Genomic DNA, 25,229 nt, shown 5'->3' with positions numbered 1-25,229 from the left:
GTTTTACTCTAATTTTTATCCTTGAGAATTAAAATTTCTTCTCCAAGAGTCTTAAAGGTACTGACAGTGGTATCAGAGCTTTGGGGACCACTCAAGGAGAAGGAATTTAAAGAAAATTTCAAAAGCAATATTTACGCAAATATTTGGAGCAAAGAAGACCAAAGATTTGATTTTTGGTAAATACTAAAGCTTCAAATAAAGAAGGAATAGTTGCAGGGCAAGGCCAAAGAATTGGGACAAATTGATTGAGAAGTGGAAGGACATTAACAAATGAGTTTTAACCATTGGATAATAGTTCTTCTCCACCACCTTTTTCAAAACCTCCTTCCAAAACCAAAAAACTACTTCAAAAGCCACCTTTTGATTCTCTCATCCTCCTCTTCAAGATGGGAGTCCATGGATAGAATGAGCAAAGCTTGAAGATCACTCTTCTAATCTCAGAATTTGGCAACCTTTGGAATTCACCAAATTAAAAATTGGAGAGTGTGGGGAGGATTCTTTAATCCATTAATTTTTTAAAATCTCTCTCTCTCTCTCTCTCTCTCTCTCTCTCTCTCTCTCCGCCATTCTCTCTCCTTATTTTACTTTGCACTAAACCACCTATAATCTCCTTCTCTCTCTTTGCGATTTGCAGAGGTTCTCTTTTCGACCGTTTATTTTTCTCTCTCATTCTTTTGCGATCGCCCTCTCTGCCTTTCTCTCCCTTTCGCTTTATGCGCTACCGAGTCATTTTGTTGTTCTTTTTCCCTCTTCTCTTTTGCTTCGTTACACTGACGCCAACCGTCACCTTTGTTTGGTTGGTTATCCTAGCTAAAGAATTAGCTAGCTTAGCTGGCCTATAACCTAGGCTTATATAACACCATCTCTGCCATGCCCTCGTCCCCACCGTAAGTACAAACATGATAACCAACACTTTCTGAGATATGCACAAAGAATAAAGATACAACAAAATACATAGAGTAATTGGAAATAGATTGTAAAACTGTATCATCACACTATAATGAATCTTCTCTCTCACAATGAGCGCTTTACGCGACTTTACGCATGTATATATAGTGATTACAAAGAAGATCTGAAACGGTGTATGCGCCTTATTGCAGTTCTGTGGTTCATCAATGTGAATCTGCCTATGGTATTAATGTATTCCACCTAGGGTATGTTAGCACCGCTAGCATTGCCAATGATTTATGTTTCCAAGACGGCTTACAACTCGACCCCTCTAGATGATGACCTTCCTCTACCTCTACCTGAACCTCTCCCAATATTAGTAAGTTTCTGAAAATCAAGAAAGTTCTCTCGACTCCATTGGAGGTCTAAAACTAGTTGTATTCCTTGTTGTTGCTAAGATCATTCAAGGTCACTGACGCTATATCATCGTCATCTACTATGGGTGATCCAATAGAAGCAAGGACATCTTTAAGCCCTTTAACCTTCACTGAGTAATCATTCATACTCAACTTCCCTCTTGTCACATTATGTAGCACCTATTTAAGATGCATCTTCCGAGCTTGAGTGTTTGTGGTGTACATCTTCACCAAGGTGTCCTAAGCCTCGTTAGGTGTTTGTGTATCCTATATGCACAATCATAGAGCATGCCACACTGATAGGCAGCCAGTACAACAACTTTCAGGCTCTTTTATGCCAAGCTTTATATGCTTGCACCTACTGAGGGGGTGGGATTTTTTTCACCAATCTCTGGTTCTTTTTCGTCACCTATGATGAATTCCTTATATTCTTTTCTTATAAAGAAATTTGTCATCCTAAACTTCCATGCTTGGAAATTATTCTTCTTGCTCATAAATTGGGAATACCTACTTTGCAACTTTGCACCAAACCAAAAATGGGGCATACACTGTCAAAATCAACACTTCATGAGTGCCTACGAAAAACTTGTAGAACTTGTAGAGTAACCAAAATGGGGCTTGAAACACATCTGAATCGCACTGAAATGTGCTACTAGGGTTTTCTTTCTTCACCCAGGAGGATGCCTCAATTTGAGACTGTGACTTTCCTGTCTACTTGTAGCTCTCACAACTACCAAAGGTGTTGCTCCAAAATCAAAGAGGAAAAAAGATAGAAATATCTTACCCACTTATCGCTTCTTTGCTTGCCTTGGTCTTGCCTCCTTAGCTCTTACACAAGCCGAACCTTTGATACCATAAAGAGAATGCGGGGGAGAGGGACAGCTTGATTTCCTTATAAGCAAAACACACACATATACAAGAGAGATATGAATGGCTAAATTTTCTTCTATCTCCCTCTGTTCTCTATAACCATAAACTAAAGAGATAAGAGTACATACTATAAGGGAAGTACTCTCCTACTATAAGGGAAGTACTCTCCCATAACATCGGTCCATAGTGTGAACCTAACTATATGAGCTAGCACTATAACTATGCCATACTTTAGTAATCCAAATATGGTTGTCATACATCGTGTCGTCCCACTATCAACCATAATCTCACCAACCGTGCCAGCAGCATAAGTGTAGAAGCTATCACCCAGGTAGGTCATCAATGTTTGCAGCACTAGTTAAGAGAGAGAGAGAGAGAGAGAGAGAGGTAAAAGTGAGAGGAGTAGGAGAGAGAGAGAGAGAGAGAGGGAGAGAGGGAGCGAGGGAGCGAGGGAGGGAGAGAGAAGAAGAAAAATTGCTTGCCGTTTTCGAAAAGTGCTCGCCAAGTATCGCTTACCATCAAGCTACCCTACGCTACTTTCTAGGGGTGTGTCCTTGCCAGAAAGCTTTGGATTGTCTCCATCTACATAGTATGATCCACAAAGATGTTAATGCTAGAGGCTAGCACGTTGATGGTGGACTTCGAATGTCTTGTTTGAGACTTTCAAGTACTGGCCCACAAGGATTCACCTTGAGATCAAAGTAGAAAATCATTTGTTCCACCTAAAGGATTTTGGAGATGAGCTCCATATTGTTTCAAGGGGGGGCAGCTTCCATGGTGTTGCCCAAAACCCACCTTCTACACTACGCCAAGAACTTTGATATACTATGGCAAGCTATAGTTACAAGCCCATCAAGTAGCTCTCCTGCTGCTGGAGCTCAGGCACCTCATATGGGATGTGTCTAGAATTCTTAGTGTGATGGATGTGGAGTATACATATAGAGAAAAGCCACCACTCTCATATCAATATTGCGAGTGCAATGGCCAGGGTTTGGATGACATTAACATGCCACGTTGCCAAGCCTTAGCCAGTAATGTGAGCGATTCAGCTTGTGCCACGTGGCGTGCCACGTCTCACACGGTACACTGTGTATGAATACACTCTGTAGGCTCGTTGCGCATCTTCTCCCGCTCAGCTATCATCCGCACAGCTAATGGCGATGGCAGCAACAGCAGCCACAGCGGCTATGGCGATGGCGTCCCCTTCTTTTACCAGCGAGATTATGGGCCAGCATCTCAAGTCCTTGCCTCATCTCGCCATCTCTAGGCGCCCAGCAGCCCCTTTGAGGGCAGCATCAGGCCAAAACACCAGCGATCCTTCTGCTTCCGCGTCGTCTCACAGGCGGCGGCGGAGCTTTCTGCGCAGCATCCTTCTTGCGGCCGCAGCGTCGGGGTCAGCCGCCCGAGCCGACGAAGAGCAGCAGCAGCAGGGCGTGGCTTCATCCCGCATGTCTTACTCGAGGTTCTTGGAGTATCTTGACAAGGACCGCGTGAAGAAGGTGGATTTGTTTGAGAATGGCACCATCGCCATCGTGGAGGCAGTCTCGCCGGAGCTTGGAAATAGGGTGCAGAGGGTCCGTGTGCAGCTGCCCGGCCTTAGCCAAGAGCTCCTGCAGAAGTTCAGAGAGAAGAACATCGATTTTGCCGCACACAGCGCCCAGGAGGACTCTGGTGGCCTCCTCTTGAATTTGTTAAGTAATCTAGCTTTCCCTTTAATCCTTGTTGGTGGCCTTTTTTTGCTTTCTCGGCGCTCCCAGGGCGGCCTTGGAGGCCCTGGTGGTCCTGGGAACCCTCTGGCTTTCGGCCAATCCAAGGCTAAGTTCCAGATGGAGCCCAACACTGGGGTTACCTTCGACGATGTCGCTGGTGTAGACGAAGCCAAGCAAGACTTCATGGAAGTGGTGGAGTTTCTCAAGAGGCCGGAACGCTTCACAGCTGTCGGTGCCCGCATTCCCAAAGGAGTTCTTCTTGTAGGCCCACCGGGTACTGGGAAAACCTTACTGGCCAAAGCCATTGCTGGTGAAGCAGGTGTCCCTTTTTTCTCGATTTCAGGATCTGAGTTTGTGGAAATGTTTGTTGGTGTTGGAGCCTCTCGGGTGCGGGATCTCTTCAAGAAAGCCAAGGAGAATGCCCCTTGCATAGTGTTTGTGGATGAAATTGATGCGGTTGGGAGACAGAGGGGTACAGGAATTGGTGGCGGGAATGATGAAAGAGAGCAGACTTTGAACCAGCTGCTCACGGAAATGGATGGTTTTGAGGGTAATACTGGTATTATTGTCATTGCAGCTACGAACAGAGCGGATATCCTTGATGCTGCATTGCTTAGGCCAGGTCGATTTGATCGGCAGGTAAGAGCAGCACACTCCCTTTTGTGGTATATGTTTCTGAATAACTGCGTACAGTTAGTGGGGATGTCGTAGTATCTAGTCCATACTATGCATGATGGAGTTGATGATTTATTGTCTTGTGGATGACTACCATGAGGTTATGAATTTGGGCTTGTTCTTGGATTCATCTAGGTATATATAACTGTGTACAGTTTTAACCTTGATTATTACTCAGGTGACTGTGAATGTTCCTGACGTGAGGGGACGAACTGAAATTCTGAAAGTGCATGCGGGGAACAAGAAATTTGACTCTGATGTCTCTCTTGAGGTTATTGCCATGAGAACGCCTGGTTTTAGTGGTGCTGATCTTGCTAATCTTTTGAACGAGGCGGCAATTTTGGCGGGAAGGAGAGGAAAGACCGCAATATCTGCCAAGGAGATTGATGATTCCATTGACAGAATTGTGGCAGGGATGGAAGGGACCATCATGACAGATGGGAAAGCCAAGAGTCTGGTGGCCTATCATGAAGTTGGCCATGCGATATGTGGGTGAGTAACATACAAGATTTTCATTTTTGTTTTGTTTTTCATCTCTATCCACCAGAATGAAGGCATGGAGGTGAGATAAACTTTTCTCTGTTTTTATGTCTTGTAGAACTTTGACTCCGGGGCACGATCCAGTGCAAAAGGTGACCCTCATTCCAAGAGGTCAGGCTCGGGGTCTCACATGGTTCATACCTGGTGAGGACCCGTCTCTCATTTCCAAACAGCAAATTTTTGCACGCATTGTAGGTGCCTTGGGTGGGCGAGCTGCAGAGGAGATTATTTTTGGTGAACCTGAGGTGACAACAGGCGCAGCAAGTGATTTGCAGCAGGTCTCGTCAATGGCAAAACAGGTGAGTGATTCCTCAACAAGAAGTGTTACAGCTGGGTAGAATACGACGTTACTTGTGAGGCTGGACACATTCTGACGCAGCCTTCTTTGGATTGGTTTGACAGATGGTCACTGTGTTTGGTATGTCCGAAATAGGGCCATGGGCTTTGATGGACCCATCTGTCCAGGGTGGTGATGTCATCATGCGTATGATGGCAAGAAATTCTATGTCTGAAAAGCTGGCGGAGGATATTGACCGTGCTGTAAAGGCCATCTCAGACAAAGCTTATGAGATGGCATTGGCCCACATTCGCAATAACCGAGCTGCTATGGATAAGATCGTCGAGGTTTTGTTAGAGAAGGAGACTATGTCTGGAGATGAATTCAGAGCCATCCTCTCTGAGTTTACCGAGATTCCAGCACAAAACCGAGTTCCCACATCGGCGCCACAGCCAGTAGCTGCTTGAATGCCGCAGAAAATGAGCCGTGTATATTTAATTCCCATTAACTACCTAAAGGTAGCTATGCTGGTGCTTGATCTGAGGATCATGCAATGGAATGTAACTTTGGGCAATATTTGGCTTGTAATTTCTTTGCGATTTGTGATTCTGTTGAAGACAGGGATGTTATAAGGTAGACCATTGAGGAAGATACATTGTACTTGGACTGGGATTGCAAATGGGAAGAGTCACAGTAGTTTTACTTCGACTTCTGGACTCGGCAGGGGACATGCTCATCTTGCAATGTAATTTCTATTAGGTCCCTATAACTAATAAGCAGTCAGCCTAGCCTCGTATCTGAATCCAGCCTAGTTAAGACAGTGAACAAGGGGAATTATGTTCTCAAAGGGGATACTTCATTATGCATGACTTTAATGGGATATGCTGTTTTCTTCAGCTGTATTAGATTGCCGCTTTAACTATGTTAAGTTCTTTGCATGCAAATGTCTTTCGCTGTCATCTAGGTTATGATTCATGTTGTTTGTTAAACAAAAATTTCCCCCTGTTGAGATGGGGGGGGGGGGGTGGGATTTCATTAATAGGATCTCGTCTCCCCCCTCCTTTCCTTTGTCGATCCTCTCCAGTCCAGCCCTCGCCACATTTGAAGAGACAAATCAGCAGCAAACAAGCAGTAAAAAGGAGACATTGTAACTGCTTCATGTTGCAAAACATATTTTACAACTTTGGAGGAGAGAATACGGCTTACCATGGCGCATTTCTTAATCGGCTGCGAGTTAGTCGGAAATTTCCTTAAAAGGTGGTAGAAACGGAGGTGTGAAGATCAAGATTGAGGTGTAATCTGTGGTGTCTGATTTGGCGGAAACATGTGGAGGGCGAGCACGCAAGGACACACTGGGTAAGTGCATTATTATTAAAAGGTTAGTTTGTGGGAAGAGCCAAACAGCTCTAAACTTCCACAACTGTCATCCAGAAGCTGAAAAATGGTTACAGAGCGGGTTGGAGCAACATGAAGGGCATTCCAACCGAGTTTTCAGCAGTCGGGTGTTCATCTGCAAAAGACGGAACCAAGCCAGTGGGAGGTTGCCATGGGGGAGGAGATTTGAAGCTAAACTGCCCTCCTTAGCAGGTGGTTCAGCTAAGTGAGCAGCTGTCTCCGGTACCCGAGTTAGAGATTGAAAAGCTAGTTGAACACAAGAACAGAGACATATCAGCTGAAACATCCTGACACTTGGAAGGACCAGGCTGTGGTTGTTGGAGACAGGCAGGGCTTTTCGGACATGAAGGGAAGACGAGGATATGAAGTTGAACTTCAAAGGCTAGAGTAAGAGCTGTGTCCCACGAGGTGCTTGGAGGGGTAGCAGAGGGGGGGGCAAACATTTCTATTATAAGGACTAGTTGGGAACCCATGCGAAGCACGTCTCTTGAGGGTTCCAAAATCAAGTGCTACCCAAACCTCCTCTTCCCTTTCACGAACCTCCAAATTCTTACCATGTGGCAGCTTTGTGAAACTCTTCCTTAAGATAATATAGAGATGCTTGCTTTTGCCCTTCAAATTTAAGGTATTATCATCCTTTTCTCTTGTCAGTGAAGGCAGTGTTCTCCACTGCGCAGTGAAGGCAGTGTTCCTGGTTTATTTATTTTTTGAGTGAACCTGACATGAATCGTCTTACCATGGGTTAGAAGAGGAAAATGTAGTTTTGAACTAGCATTTGCTTACACAATTATCTTCAGTTATGGATATATGCCTTTAAAAACCTTTTAAATTCTAAAATCAACAAATTCAAAAGCCTTTTTAAATTCTAAAATCAACAAATACAAAAACCTTCTACATGCTAGGTTTTTAATTTTTGACATATGAATCGAAAATTCAAAAACTCTTTTGACATAATAAGAAGTTTAAAAAACATTCAATTGAAAACCTATGCCTTCAAAAGCCTATTTAAACATTTAAGAGAAATGGCTATACCTATTGCTTATTCAAGAAGACAATGCCAAATTTGATTTGCAATATGTACCTCCAATGAGTCTAATAAATATAAATTTTCAATAAATTAAAATGTTGTCATATTTGAAAAGTCTAAAATCAAGTTTGGTAATGCCCACAAAGGTGCGCTAGCATGAGAGAAGCATATTTTAGTTAGATAAGCTTGGATAACTCATAAATCTAGTGTAAATAGCCTAGTACTCTAATGAATTCATATTTTCAAAATGTTGTTTTTTAAAAGCTCAAAATCAAGTTTGTTAATGCTCACAAAGGATAAGAGGCACAGACTTTAGTTAGTTAGCTAAACCACTCAAACTTTACACCATTTCATCACATATCACCCATAGCATATATGATAATCACAAGTAATGTTCACTAAAAACATTCTTTATAACAATCAAGAACTCTCTACTCTTGGAGTTGAAATTTTTGACATGTTTCAAAAACTCGTTAACTATTTTGATTTAGTTAGATAGGTCTTGTAATATCACATGCCAAACCAATAGCATGGATGATAATCACAATAAGTGCTCATATAAATCAAAATTTACAACAAATACAACACTTGTCTACATGCCAAATTTTAAATTTTTGACACCATTTAAAAATTTTAAAATTCTTCCGACATAATAAGAAGTATAAAAACCTTCAATTGAAAAAACATACCTTTAAAAACCTTTTAATATGCAAATCTAACTATTAAAAGAAGAATTTAAATAGAAACTATGGCCATCCCTATTACTTGTTTAAGAAGATAATGCCAGATTCAATTTATAATATGTGTACTTATTGCACAGTGGAGAAAAATGAAATCAAAATATTTATTTTGTACTTCAAATTATAATTTGCAAGAAAATAAGGATAGAGACATAAACACCATATTGGGTCCAATTTACCGCACATGTGTGAGACCCAGTCCCACACATGAGTATTTCAATGACTTATTAAGATATGAAGTAATTTGGTACAATCAATATCATTGATAGCGAGGAGATATCATCTCATCAGAGGAGAAAAGAGAATATAGAAAGAAAGGAGAACTTCATCTAAGGAACCTGCAATTCTTACAAATCATGTTTAATAGGTCTCTCTCTCTCTCTCTCTCTCTCTCTCTCATGAAATAATTAAACCATATAAGAGAAAAAAATAAAAGAAACTGATACTCTTTGTAGACGTTTGCTTATCTCAGCCTGTTCTGGCTCCTTGTATATATACGTACAGGCTTGCAACTTGTAGTCGGCTGTAACTCTTTGGTCTTTCATTAGAATATAGTTAGTTTATACTTAAAATTACGAGAATAGTGTTGGTCTACAACCCTACATGGACTGTTTTGCTAAATTCGGTCGTATGTAAAAATAGACTACTTTGGAGAGGTCTATTTTAATAAAAGTTTATTTTTTCTTTTAAGAATAGGAAAGTTGCATGCTTCATGCATGCATTTAATTATTCACCTCACATTTCACTAGGATAAAGTATTACAATAAATCAAATAAATTAACTACTCTACAAATCCAATTGAATTAAACTAAAGAGGTCGTCTAAGGAAATAGTCCAAATAATTGATGGCCGTCCACACTGCCAAAATGGGTCTAACCACCTACGCAAAAATTGGAGAAGAGTCATCCAATGCCAACGCTAGCCCTGCCACACCACTGATCAACTTATCAAGAACCATCAAACGGATTATATGCACATAGTATTCACCATTCAAATAATCATTTATATAATATTCTCATAACACGTCTCGGGGTTGAGGAGAAATATTCCTTAGTTTTTCATAAATTTCAAATAAAAATTGTGTTGCCTCAAGCAGTGAATTGACACGAAGAAAAAGTGTGCTGCCTCAAGCGGCGATGATTAGCACGAAGTAAAGGTGTGCTGCCTCAACAAAAAAATGCACAAACTGTTGATGTGAGCAATTGTGTTGTCACAAGAGGTGAATCCATACGAAATAAAAGTGTGTTGCCTTAAGCGGTGTTCTGCACAAACTATTTAGGTGTTGCCTCAAGCGGTGAATCTACACCATAGTGAGGACTATGTGTTGCTTCAAAAATAACAAATCTACACACGATAATGAGAATTGTATGTTGCCTCAAGCGGCGAATCTACGCACCATGTACTACATCATACAACAAATTGGTATACAACTATGAATAAAATCAATGTAAATGATTATGATATGCAAAATTAGGGTAGGATAGGTGGCTAGTGATGACTCAGGAATCCACTGTAATTCTTCAACACAGAATGGTTCTTATACTTAACCAAATATCGATGGTATATATTTTCTCTATGAGTATTGGTCTAGTTATGGTCAATGAAAATTTCAAGAATTAAAATCTCAGAGTCTTGAGGCAGGTCATCAATAATAGGTGAAGTAGGGGGGGTATCCTTAAATGGATGCAATAATAGGTGAAGTAGGGGGGGTATCCTTAAATGGATGCAATAAACTATTATGAAAGGAATTATGTATACACTAATGGGCGCGTTGGTCTAACCTAAAAGCATTATCGTTTCTCTTATGTGTGATCTTAAAAGGCTCATAAGATCGTGGAGGAAGATTAACTTTTGGATGCTTGTCAATGTTCTTTAGTCTTCATTTTTTAATTCTTAACAAGACAAAACCATTGTGTTTAAATTTCATTGATTGACCCTTCTTTTTTGTTAGCTTGCATAAATAACACGAGCAAGAAATATATGTATGGTTGTCAATAAAGATTAGTAATGAATCAAGGCTAGTGTGGGTAATTTCTTCAATTATACTTTACTAATGAGCTAAATAAACATGATAGAATGAATAGAAATCAACCAAATAATATGACAGAGATTGACAACAACAATGGAGTTTTAACGTTTTCTTAATGTGATTATTAAAGAATATAAGAAACAAGACAAATCCACTTATTTTTCTCGGTAGGTTGCCTCTAGACAATGTAGTATTTGCATATCCTTTGAAGCAGTGTCGTAGAACTAGAAAATGTCACAGGACTGATATCAACAAGTTGTACAGCTTGAGGTTGATGTCAGTTCATCGCCACCACATTGGATTTGTGTATTAAATTTGATTTTTTTACATGTAATTGATCACTATATTTACATGACTATTAAATCATTGAACTACTTCACCCAAGAATTTATTGAGGGTTTTAGGACGCGAAAAGAAAAATTTGTCGACTAGGTGACTAGTAGTTAATCTTGACAAAAGGGTAACTTGGCAAGGTCATAACAGTCAAACTATCAAGAATTAGAAAAAACTCAAAACTACAAAGTTTAAGACTATAGAAAATACTACAAAAAGTATCGTGTAATGGACTTCCAAAAATGAGTGAAAAAGGATTAAATTGACCCTCCAAAATAGCAAAAATGATGATTTTTGTAAAAATTTGTCAAGAAACAAGTGCTCATTTTGACTCTCAGATATATTTAAAACTAAGTAGAATTTAGCTAGGTTTTTCTCACAAGGTTTTTTGACTCTCAGATATATTTAAAACTAAGTAGAATTTAGCTAGGTTTTTCTCACAAGGTTTTTTATAAGAGCTAAAATGTTTCTTTTTAAAGAAAATCCAAATTCTGAATGAGGAGAAAGTTACAAAAGCTTTGAAACATGGCTATTAGGAAGGTTTCAAAATGAAAAAGTTCTCAAAATTTAGAAGTACAACTTTACTACATTGTGTAATTCATAGTTATAATAGGAGATTGTGAGTGTGTAGTAATAGAGAACATGAGGAGATGAAAAGAAATAACTTCACTCAAATATTTATATGAAAAATACTAGAAAGCGGTAGTTCTCAAAAGTCTCTTGCCATGCCGCTTCTTTAGTCACCTTAGATATATAGTATGTAAAAGCGATGCATTATCTTTTCATGCAAGAGACCTATAAAATATTAGTTAAAGATAAAGGGAAATTGAAAAATTAGTGTGATAATTAAGATTGAATTACAGAGATAATTTTTGCATGAAGTTCAAGAAGCTCTTTCTCTCTCATATGACGTCGGATTTCAGCAAGAAGAGTCGTTCTCAGGATTTTCGGGTAAGCATTATATATCTGTAATTATGATTAAAATTTTATTTTTCAAGAAGAAAACAAAAAATGCGCAAGAGAAAACCTGCAAAGAATCAGCATCATGTTTCTCTCTCCGGGTGTCAAAATCAAGCAAGATGAAAGTCGTTTTGGGAGATGAGAAATGTGATTTGAAGATCAAATTTCTCTATAATTATGCTTCTAAAATAAAATTTCAGCAACACATAAAAATGAAATTCATGAAACAAAACCTAATTAAGGAAAGAAAATGAAAACCTTGCACCTATTCTCGAAACCGAGCGTAGCCAACACTCTCATACCACTGTTGCATAGTGGAGCAAATTGAAATCAAAATAATCATATATTTTTACTTTAAATAATAATTTGCAAGAAAATAAAGTATAGAGACATAAACACCATAATGGGTCCAATTTACCTCCTCATGTGTGAGACCCGATCTCACACATGAGTATTTCAATGATTTATTAAGATATGAAGTAATTTGGTACAATCAATCTCTTTGATATAGAGGGGACATCATCTCATCGGAGGAGAAAAGAGAATATAGAAAGAAAGGAGAACTTCATCTAGGAACCTGCAATTCTTACAAATCATATTTAATAGAGTTCTCTCTCTCTCTCTCTCTCTCTCTCTCTCTCTCTCTCTCTCTCTCTCTCTAATAGAGCTCTCTCTCTCTCTCTCTCTCTCTCTCTCTCATGAAATAATTAAACCATACAAAAAAAATAGTAAAAGAAACTAATACTCTCTGCAGACGTTTGCCTGTCTTAGACGACTGGCTCTGACTTCTTGTATATAGGTACAGGCCTACAACTTGTAGCAGTTGTAACTCTCTGGTCTTTTGTCAGAATATTGTCGAGTTCATTCTTAAAGTTATGGGAATAGTCGATCTACAAATCAATATAGGACGTTTTGCTAAACTTGGTCATATGTAAAAATAGAGTACTTTGGAGAGGAAACTTTTCTTAAAAATAGGAAAGTTGCATGCTTCATGCATGCATTCAATTATTGATCTCATATTTCACTAGACTAAAGTATTACAATGAATCAAATAGATTGACTACTCTAAAATGGTCAAATTCAATTAAACTAAAGAGGTATTCTAAGCAAATAGTTCAAATAATTAATGGCTGCCAAGCGCACACACATGCACAAAAGAGAGCAAGACACAAGAGAGAGATGGATGGTTGAGTTTTTTTCTATCTTCTTGTCTTCTCTACAACCATATAATTAAAAACACAAGAGTGCATACTATAAGGGAAAGTACTCTCTTACGATAACATATAAATGGTCAGTCCATAGTGTGAAATTGACTATATATAAGCTGGCGCTGTAACTATGCCATAACTTTAATACTCCAAAGTGGCTGTCACATAGCCTAACATCTACTAGTGGCATATCAACCATAATCTCACCAACCATACCAGTGGCATAGTGCGAAAGCTACACATAGCCTAACATCCACTAACGGCATATCAACCATAATCTCACCAACCATGCCAGTGGCATAAGTGCGGAAGCTACACAGCCTAACACCCACTTGCGACATATCAACCATAATCTCACCAACCATGCCAGTGACATAAGTGCAGAAGAAGCTATCACCCAAGCGGGTCATCAATGTTCGCCATAGCACTAGTTGATGAGCTCGATATCTCAACACTCCCCCTCGAGCTCAACTCCACACACTCCACCCTACGTAAGCTCCTAAACATGTGGAGCTTCTCTATGCCCAATGCCTTCGTGAAGATTTCAGTCACCTGATCCTTTATGCTAACATATACTAGCCTGCTTGGACCATCTCCTTGACAAAGTGATAATGCACCTCAATGGGCTTCGTTCTAGCATGGTATACTGGGTTACTAGACAACTGTATGGTACTCATATTGTCACAATAAATGACAACTACCCTATCCACGGCTCACCCATATCACCAAGTAGCTTCTGAAACCAAGACCTCACAAGCTTCCATAGCAACACCCCTGTACTCTGCCTCTGTACTTGATAAAGTATATCTTGGCTATTTCTTATTACTCCAACTCATAGCAGCACTCCCAAATGAAAACATAAAGCCACTGGTAGACCTCCTATCTACAACACTACCAACCCAATCCGCATCTATGTACCCATCTAGTTGTATCTCTATACCAGCTTCATAGAAAATTCCATAATCAACTATAGACTTTATGTACATGAGAATCCATCTCGCCACATCCAAGTGTGGCTTCCTAGGGGATTGCATAAACTAACTCACAATTCTAACAACATAGCTCAATTTTTGCCTAGTAATGGTCATGTAGATCAAGCTTCCTACTATGCGCCTGTACGTAGTGGAGTCCTCCAAAAGCTCACCTCTGTATTTGTGGAAAGCTTTGTGTTCTGCTCCAATGGCACTAAAATAGGCTTACAGCCTGTTATACCATACTTGGACAACATGTCCAAGCCATACTGTCTCTGTAATAACAAAATGCCATGAGGTGATCGCACCACCTCTATGCCCAAGAAATACCACAGCTCACCCAGATCCTTCATCTCAAATTTCTACTTCAAAATCCTCTTGATATCATGTATGTCAGCATCACTATCACTTGTGATAATCAAGTCATCCATATAAATGACTAGTAGCATGATTCCTCTATCTTTTTCATATAAAGTGAAAAATTTGCATTGGATATCTAAACTCCAATGGTAACAAGATATCCTTGATCTTGTTTGACCATGCTCTAGGTTCCTGCTTCAAGACATATAGGGCTTTGTTTAACCTGCACACAAAATCTGGGTGTGCATCACTCTCATAACGTGGTGGTTGCATCACTTATACTTTTTCTTACAAATCATCATGCAAGAAGGCATTCATTTGATGTAAAGACCAACCCTTTGCTGCAGCCATAGTAATGACCACTCTCACAATTACCATTCTTGTAACCGGGCTGAATGTCTCCTCATAGTCAATGCCATAGGTTTGCGCATAGCACTTGGCAACCAATCTCGCCTTATACATTCTCATTGAACCATCTATGTTATGGTTGATCTTATGCACCCATTTACATCCAATCGTCTTCTTTTCCTTAGACAAAGGCACTAACTCCCATGTTGCATTTGCATCCAATGCTACCATCTCCTCATTCATGGCATCTTCTCATTTTTTATTTCCAATTTCCTGCTCAAAACAAGTGGGCTCCAAATCTTGTATTAATTTAACCATGTAAGCATAATGATGGGTTGTATATCGATCATATCTCAACTTGTCAGCATGGTACCTAACCCTCGCAAACCTACGTACACCTAGATCACTGCTAGGTGTTGTCAAAATAGACTTGGTTCTCCTTACACCAGGAGTAACCACACATGGAATGCTAAGCTCTTAATCAAGGCTCTACTCAGAGCCTCTAGAGCCACCGTCCACATATGAGTGACCTGCTGATACATCATGCACAAAAAGTTGATCTCAACCTGTCAGCATGGTACCTAACCCTCGCAAACCTACGTACACCTAGATCACTGCTGCTAGGTGTTGTTAAAATAGACTTGGTTCTCCTTACACCAGGAGTAGCCACACATGGAATGCTAAGCTCTTAATCAAGGCTCTACTCAGAGCCACCGTCCACATATGAGTGACTTGCTGATAGATCATGGACAAAAAGTTGATTTACTTAGAGTCTCTAGAGCCACACATGGAATGCTAAGCTCTTAATCAAGGCTCTACTCAGAGCCACCGTCCACATATGAGTGACTTGCTGATAGATCATGGACAAAAAGTTGATTTACTTAGAGTCTCTAGAGTCACCATCTGCAAATGAGTGACCTTTATAGATTAGGCACAAAAGGTTGATCTACCTGTTCCTTCCCTTTGCATTATACATGTGTACCTACATCTATCCTCAACCTGCTTGACCATGGACTAACATTGGATCTACGTCAATGTTTGGTCAAGACCCGGCACTTATGTGGTTCCGGACCACGTGGTCAGCTCCTGAAGAGCCGCGACTAATGCAATTGTGCCAAATACAACAAGATAACACTTGAGAGTTGAGCTACCGATCTACCTAATCTTGGGGAGTTATTCATGACTACAAGTAGGTTAGGTCCTAGGTCCGTCATGATTCCGAATAGGAATTCACATCTAGACAAGAATGCACATAACACATAATGGATGTAGAATAGACGAAACTATGTAGCATAGAATAGACAATGCTATGCAGTGTAGAATAGATACGAGTTAGAGACCAACCCATGAGACATTCTTCAGTATCAGCTTCAAGTCTCAATAGTACAATACACTGGCCAAAACTCATCTCATGAACACTTCAGCTCAACACCTTCAGTTCTCTATCCTTTAATCCACACATACATGAATAATCCCCTTTGTTGCTTACATCCATCTGGGTACTACCCGTTTGCAAGAAACCATTACAAAGTTGTTGTTACAAAGAAAGAAAGCCTAACCCATAATAGATTGTTACACAATGGGACAATCTAGGCAGTGGCCAAACGGGTTGGTTGGCTTCCAACACTTGGTGATCACTATGGAAGCAGCAAAGTGCACAATTATTATTGCTCTAAAAAAATTTCAGATCCGAATTGCCTCTGACTTTGGACCATGTCATCTAGACGTCTATGGCCTGTTCCATCCACCTTCTTCCGGTTCAGCCTCTGTTGCAATACCCCTGACACAATTATTATTGCTCTAAAAGTTTTTTGGATTCGGATTGCCTCTGACTCATGACCATGTTGTCTAGGTTCAGCCTCTGTTGCAATACCCCCTGACACAAACTTTATTGGTTGGTCTTGGGCATACCTGGGCTCATAGGATCTTTTCATGCAGCTGCTCACCCAAGTATTCTCAAGCCTTTTCCTTTCATCTGCCCATTTGAACTGCACATCAATGGGTCATACCTCCGGGTACTTTGCTTTAGCCCTTTTCATAGTATCTACTACCATGTCGGCCACAGAAGCATGGGGTTCTATCTGTTCCAGAGTTATGGCATCGTTTACAAAGACGGTTTTCTCTAGCTCTCTTGGCTCTCTTCTCCCACCTCGACTCCAGCTCCACCCATAGGGTTGACTTCCGGATGGTTCTGGTCTTGGCACCTCATTTTCTTTGTCTACTAGATGACTCCATTGGTGAGGGGCACTAGTAGTGTTGCTCTTTGAATGAGCCATTGCCTCCTCACCTGGATCCACGAGTCATAAGAGCCCACTTCTTCCTGACATGGCTCTGGATCTGGGGAAAGGACTTCGGCCTTGTCCTACTCTATTGTTGCTGCTGCTTGGGAACTACTTTGGTCCTGACTTATCACCTTAGGCACTTCAAATTGGTTCATGAATTTGGCGATATCATCCCAGTTGTGGAAGGCATCTTCATTCGAGTACGACAGAAAATAAGTTCCTTATCTTTAGGGAAGTACAAGAAGCTCCCTCCCAGATACTGTGGACCATATGCTATTATAAAGAAAGTAGGGAAGTACAAGAAGCTCCCTCCCAGATACTGTGGACCATATGCTATTATAAAGAAAGTAGGGGATTTAGCTTATAAACTTCTTCTGCCTCCCCATCTCAAGGTACATAATGTATTCCATGTCAGTTTGCTTAAGAAATATGTAACCAGCTCGAGTCACGTACTTGATGATGAACAATTGATTTCTCCGACTCAAGGCCAGATGGTACTTCAACCTGAAGAAATCCTTGACGTTCTGAGAAGGTTCTCAGGAGCAGAGTCCTCAAAGAGTTTTTAGTCGTGGAAGTTCTTCCCTCTAGAAGACGCCACTTGGGAGAAAAAAGAAGAGTTGGTAAAAGATTACCCCCACTTTGCGAGATGAGGACATCTCGTGTTTTTCAAGTGGGAGAGGATGTAAGATTCTTCCTCAACCTGATTATTTGATAAGCTCTTACCTCAATCCCCTGTAATCATTCCCTATTTCCGAATGCAAGAAAGTATTAATTTTCCTTGTTTTTACCTAGAGAGGAAAAAAATTCTAGAGAGAGGTAATTCAATATTGAGATATTTTTGGATATAAAAATTCTCCTAATGACTAAAATATAATTCCTTGAAACAAAAATTCAAAATAAATTCTCCAATGTGCATTAGGAATCAATTAAAAATGGTATAAGGGACCTTAGCCTAAGGGTCTATATTTCCTGAAATTTTTAGATTATGGTCCAATTAAGATTCCAATGGGCCAATAGGATTAATCCAAGTGTTGGGATGAGATAAATCCAAAGAATAAAAGAAAATACCCAAAAATGAGTAAATGCTCATATAAGATGAAGAGTTGACTGAGTACAAGGTTTATTAGTTAAAAATTAAGAGATATTAGTTAAAAAAAATGAGATATTCAAGAGAAATGATGCATTTTTGACACCTCAATATAAGGAGAGAATGCCACCTCAAGGAGGTGCCTTTTTCTTCATGATTACTTAAGTTTTTTAATCCAAAAAATGTGATATTTTCTGTCTCCTCTCTCCTAGAAACAAACTACATCAAAAAGGGAGCCAAATTGGTCCAAATCTTGTCCAAATTGAGTCAAACTGAAGCTGGAAAATTCTAGAACCCAGTTGGACTTGGTTAGTGGCCTCCCTCACCTATAAATAAACCCTCATTCCTTTGTATTCTCATCTTTGAGCTATACCATGCCAGTATTATATTAAAATAATCATATTTTCTATTATCCCTTAACTTTTCTCTTCTTGTGGGGAGCTTGGAGCTTCTCTCTCTCTTCAACAGCTCTTAGAGTTCTCTTCTCCTCTTGCTAGCCAATTGATTGGTTGGGGGCTTCACTACTACTAAGAAAAAATCAAGCCAATCTTAGAGGTAAGATGGATTTTATGGGTTTTTTTTTAAATTTCCTCAATGACTCTTCTTCTCAACCCCTCTCAAGCTTGAGAAGCTTTCTAAATGATTATTTTAATTCAAATCAAGATTTTCCTAAGAGTCTTAATGTTTCATTGAGAGAGTTAATCTTTATGCTTATTTTGTAATGCTTTCTTTAAGTAAATCTTTCTCTCAAAAAGAATAGTTATCTCTATGGCTAATTCTTTAACAAAAGAATGTTTCTCAAAGATAATATCTTATTTCAAAACTAAACTCTAGGCTTGATAAGCTAGAGATTAAGAAAATGATATTTTCGTGATTTTGTGCTATAATGGTTAATTCTTTTAGATTGTTTATGAGTAGTTAAAAAACTACTTTAACTCATTCTAAATGAGAAATGGATTATCCTAACAAATTGGGAAAAGAGGAATGTTAAAATTAGCTTAATCTAGTGGGATAATCATAATTATGTTTATAATTATGGTTAAAATTATGATCTAAAATCATAGTTTAAATTTAAGTTTAAAAGTAGAACTTCTATCATATTTTCATTACAAGCTTTTATTCTTTTAGGAAATTTAAAAATTATCAGTAATAGCAGCGAAGCTATGGAAAAATTTACAAAAAAATACATATCTTATTTTTATGCAAAATACTAAAAGAGGAACTCCTACCATATTGTAGGTTTAGAAATTTTAAGTAAAAAGAATGATTTTGACCATATTCATGAAAGAATACTTTTTATATTTATGCATAATTATTTAATTAAGAAAAAAGAGAAACCCAAAATTGGATTAGTGGAAGAAAAGTATTTTTTATAAAATCTCGATATTCTCGCATAGAACTATTTCTTAATCTGTTGTGGTTAGGAAGGAATGAAATTCATAAAGTTAGAATTTTCCTTACGATTAGAAGTTCCGTTAATTTATCTGAAGAAAATCCTTAGGAATCAAAGTTAGAAGTAAACCGAATAATTTTGGTTAGACCCCACGACTGTGAGAATGGCGGCCAGTAAACTACTTGCCCATCTCTTGAATCTAAATCAAGCAAAAACCTCGTGGACCAATTCCAAATCTTGACACAAAGAATAGACTATCGTTGAATTAGAGTAGTTTTCCCTTAACCAAAATCACCAAGGATCAAGTTGGAAATTCAGTCAAATGATGGGTAGATTACCCTGATGTGAGATCAATGATTCTCATTAAGAAAATCTGGATTATGGAAAAAAGAGTTTTGTGGAATCAAACTTAAACCGGAAATTCTACTTGCATAGAACCTCTATTTTTAAAGGATTGTTTTACACTAGAATGCTAGAGGAAGCATTTGGTATGTGATTAACTATAAGGAGAGACTTGTTGCAACAACTAGCGGGGAGTCATCGAGGGACGTCGCTCGCGGCAAAGCCTGCCGAGGTCTTGACCAGCCTCCGTATGGTTAAATGGTGTGCTTCCAGTATGATGGGCGAGGACCAACGAAGCGGTCCCTGAGTGAAGTGCCAGGACACCTAAGTAGGATCCTAGAGGGTTTTGACCAGGTGATGCACGGGCTCACGGTTGCTAGGACACCCATGCATACATCGAGGAAGATATGGATGAACTGAAGGGAATTACTTTTGTGAGCTGAATTTTGATATTGGATCTCGTTGGTTGACCAACTAGTCTTCAACGGAGAGTCCAGATGATATATTTTTGTAAAACAATGGACTCAATATTTTGGAGGATTATGATCAGTAATACTATGGTTTGATATTGAAAGATTGTTTTAAAGATAACCGAATCTGTTAAAATGGCAATTTCATATTGGGTTTGTAAGTGGTATGACTACCTTGAGTTTTGCTTGAAGCGCCATCTAGGGCATCTAGGGGGCCTGGGAACTCTTTAGTCGGGCAAAACATAACCAAATTTTTATAAAAGAATCCCACCAATACAGTGGTTGGGTGGTTGGCTGGATCGGGGGATTCCTGCGATACAAATAGTTATGATTAGGTTATGTTAGTTAGATTAAGTCCTAAGGAAGACCTTGTTTTGTGGGAGGGAATCAGCGGCAGCGAGACGGCTATGCCTCACTAAAGGAGGAAAAAAGTAGTGATTCTATGGACCAAGTGCAAGTCTCTTCCTTGATCTAGCCATGTAACTTTTGGGTTCGGTTGGATCAGTTGGTTAGTCAAGACTTTGACTTGTTAGATCATTTCTTCTTTTAGATAATTTTCTTGGTGGAATCGCCTGTGCCTTTCGGGCAAGGGAGGTTTTTTCGGCTTCGGTTTTGGAGGAACCGCCGGGCTAGTCTCTTGTCCAGACATCCGTGGTGGGTGAGGCCCCGAGTGTGGATCCCTGCCCCGTACAAGAGGCTGACGCTGCTTCCGTCGCCAGCGCCCTCAGAGGGGGCGGGGGTCTCACACATGTCTAATTTCTACCTTTATGATAATAAAATAATAAATCTAATCTAGGTCCCAAGGAAAAATTATCTCATTGATACTAGAGTAATGAATAAAAGAAGTTATAGAGTGTTCTAAGTAAATTAATATTGTTTAAATAAATACCTTATTCTAAAAAGATCAAGAAAATATAAAATAAATCATGTATTATTCAAGTAGATTAATTAAAATTTCTAATATTTTTATATGATTTTTTGTGTAAATAATTCTCAAAGAAAATATAAATACATTTATGAAAAGACCATATGAATATCTAATTTGAAAAATAATTAATAGAGAAATTATGGTTATAATAGTGATTTGTGAGATAAATCTCATATAGAGTATCACAAACATAAGGTTTATGCCTTTACAAAAATATTTAAATCTTTATTTTGGAAAAAAATTGTAAGTGATAAGACATAAAATTTAACCCCTTCAATGTTTTCAAATTGTAAGTGATAAGGCTAAAATTTAACCCCTTCAATGTAAGTGATAAGACATAAAATTTAACCCCTTCAATGTTTTCCCTTTGATTTGAGTGGTTAATGGGTATCTTTGGACACCAAATGTAGAAGTTATGGCTACTTTGAAAAAACCTAATTTCACCAACGAAATTATGCTTACAAAGTAGAAGTCACACATTTTTACCTTGAGGTTTTGACACACAACAAAAAGATACCACACTTTCTGTATGAAAATAACATGCAAAGAGAACTTTTATTATGATTTCTAATTTAAAAATAATAATAAACATATCTAATAAAACTTCTTCCACTTTTAATTGTCTCATGCATATTTTTTCCCAAAAAATAAGATTTGAGAAGAGGTCAAGGGCCTCTCAGAATTTTTGGGGAAAGTTCTAATTTTGAGATTTTTTATTGTATTGAAAACATATGTAGTGTACATTTTTTTAAAAGAAAGCAGATAAAAATGAGAAGAATAGTGTTAAGGAATTCACAAAACCTATTTCTTTCACCAAAAAAGGTTTTGAAAAGAGGTACAGAGCTTTTGAGAACATTCTAAGGAAAGTTGTATTTTTGAGTCTTTATTTTGTATTTAAACATGCATTGTGTATATTTCTTTGAGAAACTAAATAAGCAAGGTGTTCTTAATGGATAATTTCACCATTGCTTGGATGCTTGGAAGTTTTTGCTCAAAAAATTCTTGTTCTCAAATATGTTGGCCAAAAGATAGTGTTTGTACTTTTTCATGGCACATACCATGGCCAACCCTTCTCTTTATGTGGTAGTGTAATTCATGCCTATTTCATTGAGTTGTCCATTCAGTTGTCTACTAGCAAAACAAATAGGGTAGTCTAATTTATGCTCCCTTGGTTACACTAGCACACACACCTAATGGTATAGTTTGATGCATCAATATGCACATGGAAGATTATGTCCAAGTTAGGGGGCTCTCAAAATTGGTGCACTTGCCAGGGCCTTCTTAAGTTCATCATATGCTTGCTGACATTTCTCGGTCCATTCAAAGACTACAAGTAGCAGCCATGCAATCTCGACATAGAATACTATAAACCTTATGTAGTACATATCGACATGTCCCATAACCTTTGCATTGCCTTAAAATTTACGGGTGGTGGAAGTTCCAAAATCAACTTTACTTTGCTTTCATCTATGGACATACCATTTTTAGACATAATGTGCCCCAATATAATACCATGCTTGACCTAAAATTGGGCATTTCAATGGGTTCAAAGATATACAATATACAATCAACACCTTTGAAATTTGAAATACTTTTCTCAAGAAAGCTAGGTGGTCTTTCCACTTAGACTGAGCACACGTCATCAAAGAAGACTTCCATTCATTTTTTGTAGATAGTCTTTGAAGGCTATACACATTAGCTGCTCAAATGTCACCGTGTCAGGGGTATTGGTTAGTCCAAAGGGCATAACTCGACAGGCAAATGTGCCTCCCATCGTTGTAAATATAGTCTTGTGTTGATCCTTAAGTGCGAGACACTTAGTTATAGCAAGAAAATCCATCTAAGAAGCTATAAGCTTTTTCACCAGCTAATCTTTCTAACACATGTTTAGTATACACAAAAAATGGGTGGTCATCTTTCGTGAATACTCTTGAAATCAATTCCAAAATCAATAAAAAGGATAAGCAAGGTATCTCTATAGGGTCCCTCTTCTTTGATCCACTGAGCTTTTTTGCAAATACACACTTGGATATGTGATGGTGGAAGGGCCAGATCCAATATTCCTTTGGTACGAAGATCCTAGGTAATTCGATGCACTATTGTTTAAGTGACTTCATCTCCTAAAATCTTTTATGATCTCAAGTGCATGAAAGGGGGTTTTCAATAGGTTAAATATCAATCTTTGGACCTAGATTTTGTTTATGGACCTTTGGTTACCCAAAGGTTGAGTTATTCATGGATGTGAATAACTCTGGTTTTCGACACCTCACTTTTTCACTTATCCTTAAAACCCAAGGTTACCCGCCTACTCTCACTAATGCTTCCTTAGTTGGCTAGATTAGTCATTATCAAGAAATAATATATCTCAAAAGGATAGTCACGCATGAAAATCAATAGATAATTATGCGTGAAAAACGTAAGATAGTCATAGTACCACCATTAAAAGCCAGACCAGTTTTTCACGTTGAACTTTTTTAAAATTTAAATGCCTATTCACCACTAATGGAGTTCCATAGCCTATTTACAATGGTTGGTCACCTTAGAAGTACTCTAAAAACTATTTTGGTGTGAATTTCTCAAGAAATTTATGACCCTGTGAAAAAATATTGGGTTTTGATGCCAAAATATTTCTATCTTTTTACAATAAAAGCACTTGCAGTGAGTTTGGATGGTCAATTCAGTTCATGTAGACAAGTTAATATCCTCTATTTATGAAAATATTTTGAGATAAATTTCTCAAGAAATTCATGGCGTGATTTTTTTGGAGGTTTTTCATGCATGAACTATTAGATTTTCATGATCATGAAAAACTAAGTTTTTCATGTTAGATCCTTTTTAGGATAAGAAGATAAGATTTTTAGGATAAGATTTTCTATATTTAGACAAGAAATCTCATGATTTTTAGTGTGATTTTGGGGGAAATTTTTTTGGCATAAAAATCTTTGGTTTTTCACGGCCATGAAAAACTTGCTGGCATCATGAAAAACCAAAAAAAAAAAAGATCTCTGATTTTGCTAGTCCAAATCTCAATTTCCCCTACTCAACAAGTGCTTTAGGCATTCCCAATGTGGTTAAGATAGTCATGCTCTTGGAATAACTTAAACAAAAATACGTTTTTTTTAAAGGATTTTAAAAGACCATACCCTAATTTTAAAGTCATGCTCTTGGAATAACTTAAACAATATTACTTTTTTTTCTTTTTTAAGGATTTTAAAAGACCATACCCTAATTTTTCACTTATGTCTTCCTTTAGGTTGTTTCCTAAGCACTCATACCATACTTCCTTTACCAAAAATAACAAACCCATCACTTTACCACACATTCTACCACTCTGTTGGAACCTTATTCACACATGACACATCAAAACTTTAACAAAATTGAAAATAATGGTTATTAAGCATGCAAACAAGGAGAAATGAACACAAAGAAGTTAGAAGAAGAAAGATAGATATCCCTGGGGTAGCAACGATGCCAAAAAAGTCATGGATCTTCACAACTTCTCTAAAACTCTCCCATTGTAGTAGAAAAACAAACAATAACTATCATAGGGGCCTTACCTTGCATCCAGCTCGAGATTCATAGTCTCTAAGCTCCACCAATGGTTGCTAGCTCCAAGATCCAATGTCTTCCTCCTTATTGTCACTGCCAAAGAGGTACTCCACTTCCTTGTAAGCACTCATCTCTCTTACTCTCACTCACTCTCACATAATGAACAAGAGGCACATGCACCAAGAATTATACACTTTACTCTTAACTCTCTCTCTCCATATCCACAAGATAGAGTAAGTAGACATGCATAACTCAATCGGTACAAAAGGGGATTATATCTATTCATTATAATAAATTTACTCACTCTCACATAAAGAACAAGAGGCACATGTACCAACAACTATATACTTTACTCTTAACTCTCTCGCTCTGCCATTTACGCAAGATAGAGTAAGTAGACATGCATAACTCCATTGGCACAAAGGGGGATTA

General features: G+C 38.4%; 1 protein-coding gene across 1 annotated transcript; it reads left to right on the top strand.

The window, feature by feature from the left end:
* The first annotated feature begins 3,290 nt into the window (after nt 1-3,290).
* On the top strand, nt 3,291-6,277 carry LOC147623532 (ATP-dependent zinc metalloprotease FTSH 2, chloroplastic-like). The gene is made up of 4 exons (XM_086821712.1): nt 3,291-4,522; nt 4,737-5,050; nt 5,157-5,397; nt 5,501-6,277. Exons 1-4 carry the CDS (start codon nt 3,329-3,331, stop codon nt 5,840-5,842), a joined length of 2,091 nt encoding a protein of 696 aa, XP_086677838.1. The 5' UTR covers nt 3,291-3,328; the 3' UTR covers nt 5,843-6,277.
* Nucleotides 6,278-25,229: the final 18,952 nt, after the last annotated feature.

This window comes from Cibotium barometz, chromosome 27, assembly GCF_041138505.1.
Source record: "Cibotium barometz isolate CiBa-2024 chromosome 27, ASM4113850v1, whole genome shotgun sequence".
Lineage (NCBI taxonomy): Eukaryota > Viridiplantae > Streptophyta > Polypodiopsida > Cyatheales > Cibotiaceae > Cibotium > Cibotium barometz.
This window is presented reverse-complemented; position numbering and strand designations above follow the sequence as displayed.

Bases quoted from the DNA above. Each gene is read 5' to 3' on its own strand.
- LOC147623532 (XM_086821712.1), top strand. From the start codon at position 3,329: ATGGCGATGGCAGCAACAGCAGCCACAGCGGCTATGGCGATGGCGTCC. The intron at 4,523-4,736 runs GTAAGAGCAGCA...ATTATTACTCAG, and splicing joins CAGGTCGATTTGATCGGCAG to GTGACTGTGAATGTTCCTGA. The intron at 5,398-5,500 runs GTGAGTGATTCC...TTGGTTTGACAG, and splicing joins TCTCGTCAATGGCAAAACAG to ATGGTCACTGTGTTTGGTAT.